The sequence below is a fragment of the Colobus angolensis genome, unplaced genomic scaffold (assembly GCF_000951035.1).
Source record: "Colobus angolensis palliatus isolate OR3802 unplaced genomic scaffold, Cang.pa_1.0 Scaffold271, whole genome shotgun sequence".
NCBI classification, from domain to species: Eukaryota; Metazoa; Chordata; class Mammalia; order Primates; family Cercopithecidae; genus Colobus; species Colobus angolensis.
Window position 1 is genome coordinate 1,751,253 of NW_012115944.1, and position 8,361 is coordinate 1,759,613.

The 8,361-nt window shown below is 40.8% G+C and overlaps 1 protein-coding gene across 3 annotated transcripts in view; it reads right to left on the reverse strand.

The window, feature by feature from the left end:
* Nucleotides 1-8,361, reverse strand: part of CCDC47 (coiled-coil domain containing 47) — a 32,267-nt gene that overhangs the window by 14,371 nt on the left and 9,535 nt on the right. For all 3 annotated transcript variants that reach the window (XM_011947944.1, XM_011947946.1, XM_011947945.1), the window contains 5 exons: nucleotides 6,215-6,496; nucleotides 4,712-4,819; nucleotides 4,024-4,198; nucleotides 1,211-1,332; nucleotides 881-946 (listed from right to left, as the gene is read on the reverse strand). In XM_011947944.1, coding sequence (XP_011803334.1) covers nucleotides 881-946; nucleotides 1,211-1,332; nucleotides 4,024-4,198; nucleotides 4,712-4,819; nucleotides 6,215-6,478 — 735 coding nt within the window. In that variant the 5' untranslated portion in view covers nucleotides 6,479-6,496. The remainder of the gene's footprint in view (nucleotides 1-880; nucleotides 947-1,210; nucleotides 1,333-4,023; nucleotides 4,199-4,711; nucleotides 4,820-6,214; nucleotides 6,497-8,361) is intronic.

The following is an 8,361-nucleotide window of genomic DNA, read 5'->3' on the forward strand; positions in this document are numbered from 1 at the left end:
TGTTAGCCAGGATGGTCTCGATCTCCTGACCTTGTGATCCACCCGTCTTGGCCTCCCAAAGTGCTGGGATTACAGGCTTGAGCCACCGTGCCCGGCCAACATACTGATTTAATAAAGGAAAGAAGATATATCAAACATAAGGTCCTCAGATCATGACTGGAGCTTATTCAGCCAGAAATGTATTATCTGAAGCAAAACATATTTGAGAAGAAACCCAGCTATCTGCCAAAGAAAAAAACATATACAAGGAGCCAAGTTACCCATGAGGACCACTACCTGTCACAATTGCTTTGCCCTCTATTGTCAACACTAAGTCAATCGATCCGTGTGGTGATACAGTATCACCTCTTTCCCATCAAAAGGCCCATGAAAGCCCCCTGACAACTGCACAGAGTGGAAGATGATGCTCTGTCCAAGGAGAAAAAGGGTACATTTTTTGTCAAGGGACACAAATTGCCAGAAACTAAAAACACAATCTAGGCAGAAATGGAAAAAGCTCTAGGAAATAATTCAGTTTGGGCCAGGCGTGATGGCTCACATCTATAATCCCAGCACTTTGGGAGACCGAAGTAGGTGAATCACTTGAGGTCAGGAGTTCGAGACCAGCCTGGCCAACACGGTGAAACCCCGATTCTACTAAAAATACAAAAATTAGCCAGGTGTGGTAGTGGGTGTCTGTAATCTCAGCTACTTGGGAGGCTGAGGCAGGAGAATTGCTTGAACATGGGAGGCAGAGGTTGCAGTGAGCCAAGATCGTGACATTGCACTCTACCCTGGGCAACAGAGTGAGATGCCATCAAAAAAAAAGAAAGAAAAAAAAAGAAGAAAGAAAAAAAATAATTTGGTCTGTACGCAGAAAACCAGCGGGAAGAATACATACCACTTGATCACTCACTGGCCTCATCATCCGGGCCAGGACATTCAGTAAGTCTTGTCTCTTCAGGAACTGAAAAAAAATGAGAGAAGCAAGTAAATTCAATTGCAACTCCTACTTAGTATAAAAAAAGGGCCTTGGAGGAGAATCAAATGCTTCATCAAATATACTTTACGACACATTTGCCAGTTAGCATAAATATCACTTTTAGACCTCATTTTAAGTCAAATATGAAGGGATAAGATGCTGAATTGGGGGGGGGGCTGGGAATCACAGCTGGACAAAATTAAGGGAAGATATATATCGTACATATCGTACAAGAAGTTTCCTACTTACCCTCAGCTGGATAAGCATGCCCTCACAGCACACTCGACCAGAACACCATAGGTTATAGATGTGCTCATTCTCCTGGTTCAATTTTCCTGTGCTTGTTGCTTCTTTGTTAGTTCCATCATCCCCTAGGGGTAAAACCACTTAATGTGACTCAACAGAAAATGTCAAGGCCGGGCCAGGGGCAGTGGCTCACGCCTGTAATCCCAGCACTTTGGGAGGCTGAGGAGGGTAGATCACGAGGTCAGGAGTTCGAGACCAGCCTGGCCAGCATGGTGAAACCCCGTCTCTTACATAAAAAAAAAAAAATTATAAAAAATTAGCCAGGCATGGTGGCGTGTACCTGTAGTCCCAGCTACTTGGGAGGCTGAGGCAGGAGAATAGTTTGAAACCAGCAGGTGGAGGTTGCAGTGAGCTGAAATTGCATCAGTGCACTCCAGCCTGGATGACAGAGCAAGACTCCGCCTCAAAAAAAAAAAAAAAAAGAAAGAAAAAAAAGAAAGCAAGGCCAAATATCTCATGTTCCTTTACCTTGACCGCAAAATGATCATAGCTTCAGAGTAGCAATACTTTGCTGTCTTACAGAACTCTGTTTGGACAGGGACTAAAATAGATTAGCACTGTTCCTTTTACTTTTAAAACTATTGTTTCTATTAGAAGAAATATGGATTCTAAGCACATGTTTGTCAGTTTAAAGATGATCAGCTTGGAGTATAAGTCTCTCAGAGTACATACAAAATAGGAAAAAAATCAGTTGAAATATCTCTGCCAAAAGTTAAAGAAAAAAAATCTCCTATGGAGTGAATAAAAAATACTGTTAATACAAACTACTCAGCAATTCCTCACTATGTCTCCTACGAATTAACTTTAACCAAGCTTTCTTTTCCAATGCAAAATAACTGGGTCTTACTAATAGTATTAAGAGTTGTATTTTAAATCTAGAAAAAAGCTCAAATTCCAATACTTTCTCTCTTCATTTAATTCATTAAGTATACAAAACAAATTGCTCAACCTCACAAGGGAAAACAGACTGATACACCAAATGAAAACAAGCAAGGGGAAGTAGAAGGAGCCAAAGCTGCTTTTTTTTCCCCCCCGAATTTCCCGGTCAAAACATACTCTGAAATACTATGGTACAGTGGAGACAGGGTAGACTTTGGAAACAGGTAGATAAGTTCTGATATCTTGGTTGCAATGTAATAGCTTAGATAACTTTTAACATTTCTGCCCTTCAGTTTCCTCCTTAGGAAAACAGCAACTATAGCCAACTGACAGTGCTGTTACAAAAAGTAAAAAAGAAACACTGTATGTAAAGTATTTAGCATAATATATAAACACTAGTGTGTTGCAGAGCAGGTGGATACATGCTTACTATTAAAGAGAAATAAGGTGCTAAATGCCAAATAGGTGAATGTGCGGTTAGTCCACCTCATTCTCTACATTGCACAACTACAGAGGTTCCTTGAAATCCTTCAGTGTATATTTCAGCAGTGGATCCAAAACTCAAGTGTCCAGATTCTAAGGGAATTTTGAGGAACTTTCAGTTTCTAAAAGACGAAAATGAAAGCATTTATCAAGCTACCTAAAATGTCAAACTTTCTGGGTTTCCATCAGAATTTTATCAACTTGTTTTGAAAACATCTATTACATTATTCTAATCAGAAGCTGTTTAGCAATTTTACTGCTGACTCATGAAAAATGAGAAAATTATTAAATACAATATATTCTTATTTTTAGAAACAGGGTCTCTCATTCTATCACCCAGGCTGGAGTGCAGGAACATGATCCTGTATCACTGCAGTCTCAAACTCCTGAGTTCAATTCTCCCACTTCAGCCTCATGAGTAGCTGGGACCACAGAAGCACACCACTGTGACCGGCCAATTTTTATTTTATTTTATTTGTAGAAACAAGGTCTCACTATTTTGCCCAGACTGGTCTTAAACTCCTGGCCCCAAATAATCCTCCCACCTTGGCCTCCCAAAGCACTGGAATTACAGGTGTGAGCCACCACACCCGGCCAAAAAACAGGATCCTCAAGGCTGGATGCAGTAGCTCACACCTGTAATCCCAGCAATTTGGGAGGCCGAGGCAGGCAGATTGCTTGAGCCTAGGAGTTCGAGACTAGCCTGCACAATATGATGAAACTCTGTCTCTACAAAAAAATACAAAAATTAGTTGGATGTGGTAGCATGTGCCTATAGTCCTGCCTACTCAGAAGGCTAAGATGGAAGGGTCTCTCGAACCTGGGAGGTCGAGGCTGCAGTGAACTGTAATCACACCACTGCACACAAGCCTGGGTAACAGAGTGAGACCTTACCTCAAAAAAATAAAAATAAAAAAACCAGGTGTGGTGGCTCACGCCTGTAATCTCTGCACTCTGGGAGGCCGAGGTAGGTGGACCATGAGGTCAAGAGATTGAGACCATGCAGGCCAAGATGGTGAAACCCCGTCTCTACTAAAAATACAAAAATTAGTGGAGCATGGTGGCGCACGCCTGTAGTCCCAGCTACTTGGGAGGCAGAGGCAGGAGAGCTGCTTGAACCCAGAAGGTGGAGGTTGCAGTGAGCTGAGATCACGCCACTGTACTCCAGCCTGGTGACAGAGCAAGACTCTGTCTCAATAATAATAACAATAATATAAAATTAAATTAAAAATCAAAATTAAAAAAAGAAGAGCAGGGGGAATCCTTGAGAGAAAAAACAATGCACCCTCTTTGGTATTCCATGAAAGCAGTTAGATGCTTATACTGAGGGGAATACATCATCCTTACCAGATTGTTTTCAAGCAAGAAGCTGGGCTGACATTGACCTCACTTACCTACTAAAGTAAAGTTGCTCTCCAAAAGCTCCCTATGAGTGTTAAACCAGGCCTGTGCAAGGCGACTGTTTTTATTCTTCCCAATGATGTAATTCATGATATAAGCAAGCAGACCAGTCACCATCAAAATTTCTAGATAATAACTCTCCCAGCTGTTCTGGAGGTGTGCAGGAACCTAAAAAAGCAAAATCATTCCATTAAATGTTAGCTGAGACTGAATGGAGTCTACCTCATGGAAGGAAGAATGAGAAAATCCATAAACAGAAGGGATACTTTAGATATCTGTCATTGGACATAGTTATACTTTGAAAAATAGGTCCATTTTACTTTTCTAGGCTAGCTTTATAAAAGATTCTTTAAGGAAATATAAGGACAATCAAATAGGATGAAAAGCTGGAAAGCCCTTTGTATTACACTTGGTCCTTAATCCCCCAAATAAATTCAATGTACTGTACGTCATCAAGGAATAAATTTTACTTATTCATTGATAAGTAAAACTAGAAGTGCTAGAATGATAAACAGGGGTTGCTTCTGTAGGCGGTGATTTTTATCAGAAGAACTGATGCCAAGCTCTTTCTCAGTTCCCACTGTTGCATTAATACCAGTTATACATCATTAATTCTATTTCTGGGATTAATGACAAGACATTTTGTTGTTTAGTTGGGAATTCAGAATCCTGGATACCTACATCAACAATTGTTATTGGGTCTTTATTTTTGCCGGAAGAAGTATCTGGTTTGTCTTCATAACCTTCAAATTCTTCATCATCATATGGTTCACTCTCCGTATCTCCCTCCTACAAAAATGAGGCATCATCTGTTTTCCTCTACAAATGTCACCAGCAACTGTGTCTCATTTTGTTGGCAACATTTGTTGAGGAAAACAGAACGTGTAAGCAGCAAGCATAGAACACAGATGTTACATGTTTTTAACAAAACAGTTGGGTACAAATTTCAGCTTAAAATGAGAAAGTTCTGGAGACCTAATGTACAGCATGGTGACTACAGTTAATAATAATATATTACAGACTTGAAGTCTACTAAGAGAATAGATCTTAAGTATTCTCAACACACACACACACACACACACACACACACGGAGGCAACTATGTTAATTAGCTTGATTGTGGTAAGCACTTCACATTGTATGTATAGGTATACCAAAACTCTACGTTGTGCACCTTAAATATATACAATTTTTGTCAGTTATATCTCAATAAAGCTGGGAGGCACCCAAAACACCAAAATGATGACTCCCCATGCTTTTGATGGCAAAGTTCTTTCTCTCTTTCTCTCCTTCTCTTTCTTTCTTTCTTTTTTTCTTTCTTTCTTTTGATAAGGTCTTGCTCTGTCACCTAGGCTGAAGTGCAGTGGCTCGGTCTCAGCTCACTGCAACCTCTAACTCCCAGGTTCCAGTGTTTCTTCTGGCTCAGCCTCCCAAGTAGCTGGCATTACAGGCACGCACCACCACGCCCAGCTAATTTTTGTATTTTTAGTAGAGACAGGGTTTCACCATGTTGGCCAGGCTGCTCTCAAACTCCTGATCTCAGGTGATCTGCCCGCCTCGGCCTCCCAAAGTGCTGGGATTACAGGCATGAGCTACCATGCCTAGCCAATTGTAAAGTTCTAAATAATACAATTCTCATCCACAAACAGTATCTATTCTCTAACCCCTCCTCCAGTTGGGGTTTCAATAGAAGAACACAATTCATTCTGTTAATGTAAAAGGTGGAAACTTACCACAAAACATTTAGAAGCGTTCTACCTAGTGAATGAAAATGAAGATTCCAGACAGTAAAGGTCTCCTGAGCCTGAGTATTAATTTTTTTTTTTTTTTTGAGACATATTGCTCTGTCACCCAGGCTGGAGTGCAGTGGCATGATCTCGGCTCACTGCAAGCTCTGCCTCCTGGGTTCATGCTATTCTCCTGCCTCAGCCTCCCCAGTAGCTGGGACTATAGGCGCTCACCACTATGCCCAGCTGATTTTTTTGTATTTTTAGTAGAGATGGGGTTTCACCGTGTTAGCCAGGATGGTCTTGATCTCCTGGTCTCATGATCTGCCCGCCTCAGCCTCCCAAAGTGCTGGGATTACAGGCATGAGCCACTGCATCCGGCCATGAGGATTAATTTTAAAGTTTGGGAAAAGTGCTAGTTACAAATTTTTCCAAGAAAGCAATAAAAAGAGCCTCACCTGGGTATCTGCATCTTCAAAATCTCCTTCTTGGTTTTCATCCTGCCCTTCCAACTCCACAGTGGTCTCATCTTCATCATCTTCAGTGGTTATGACCCGTTGAGGAGATTCAGTAACAGAGTCTTCCATGACATCCTCAAATTCAGCGAAGTCATTGTCATCATACTCTACTATGTCCTCCTCATCCTCAAAATCATCAAACTTGGCTTCAGAGACACTCCCAAACACCAGAAGGACAACACAGAAAGTGTGGAAGGCTTTCATTGCACCTTGAGAAAAAAGCTTAAAAGAAAAAAGAGAACCCCAAAATGGATTGCCATTCTATACATACTGATCAGATTTTATAAATATTTAAAATCTATAAACCTCTCCTACTTTTCTCTTATTCAGTACTATTAGATTCAGATCACATTATATAAAAAACAACTATTAGATTCAGATCACATTATATAAAGAACAACTCAAGAGGCTTGGGTTCTAGTCTGGATCCTGGCACTAGCTATCTGTAAAATCTTCAACAAATCATCAAGTCATTTATTTAATTTCTTTCTTTTTTTTTTTTTTTGAGATGAAGTTTTGCTCCTGTCGCCCAGGCTGGAGCACAATGGTGTGATCTCAGCTCACTGCAACCTCTGGCTTCTGGGTTCAATCGATTCTCCTGCCTCAGCCTCCTGAGTAGCTGGGATTATAGGTACGCACCACCACACCAGGCTAACTTTTATATTTTTAGTAGAGATGGGGTTTCACCATGTTGGCCAGGCTGGTTGTGAACTCCTGGGTGATCCACCTGCTGTGGCCTCCCAAAGTGCTGGGATTACAGGTGTGAGCCACTGCGCCCAGCCCAAGTCATTTAATTTCTTTAGGTTGGGTTTTCTAAAACTCTCTGTCCATTGACACAGAGTATTCAATAAGCATTTTTTGAGGGCCTATTAAAAAGTTTTCTATAGAAAATGAGAAGGAAGGCTGGGCGCAGTGGCTCAAGCCTGTAATCCCAGCACTTTGGGAGGCCGAGACGGGCGGATCACGAGGTCAGGAGATCGAGACCATCCTGGCTAACACGGTGAAACCCCGTCTCTACTAAAAAATACAAAAAACTAGCTGGGTGAGGTGGCGGGCGCCTGTAGTCCCAGCTACTCGGGAGGCTGAGGCAGGAGAATGGCATAAACCCAGGAGGCAGAGCTTGCAGTGAGCTGAGATCCGGCCACTGCACTCCAGCCTGGGCGACAGAGCGAGACTCCGTCTCAAAAAAAAAAAAAAGAAAATGAGAAGGAGGTAAAAATGAAGGAGTAAGATGTAGCTATTTATCTGTTAGTGGTAACAAGAATAATCCATGAATAAAAAGGCCATTCACCCTTAGATTGATTTGTATTCACGCATGAACAAATTATCATAAGAGCAAACACTTAAATCACTATGTGCTAGACACTGTTCTAAAGACTTTACAAAAAGCAACTAATTTAATCCTCATAAGAACGCTCTTAGGAAAGCTGCAATATTAACATCCCCATTTCACTGATAAGGAAAATGGGGCAGAGAGATGTTGAGTAGTACAACTACCAAGTGACAAAGAGCTGTGATTTGATCCCGGAGTTTTGCCTCCAGAATCCATGCTATGAACCACTTCTCAGGCTGCTTCTCAAATGTAGGTAGGTGGCTGTGCTTTCATATAACTTGCTTAGAAGCAGTAATTGTTTGCTAACCAATTGTTCCTAGTGTGTATGATGGAATTCAATATATTGTTTTATAGCTTTTTGAAGAACATTAAGTTTTCTAATATATGAAAAAAGCTTCTGCATTAACAAATATAATGATATCATATCTGTGACAAAATATGTGCCCAATTATATGAAAACACAGAGGACAATGTAACCATTTTACCAAATAGGTAAGGCTTCACAAAAAAAAAAGACAGGGGAGACTATTTGAGCTGAAATTTGAAAAGTATATTTCAACCATCAAACCCATTTAGGCTGTATTTCCGGTCCTGTCCCTCATCTAAACACCAGTCCTATGTCATAACTCACTGTAACGTTGAAGACATATCTGTTTTGATGTCCTACAAACTTTTCGTGTATCTAGTAAGATAGTAAATATTTAGGCTTTATGGGGTACATACTGGTCTCTGCTGCATATTCTTCTTTTTATTT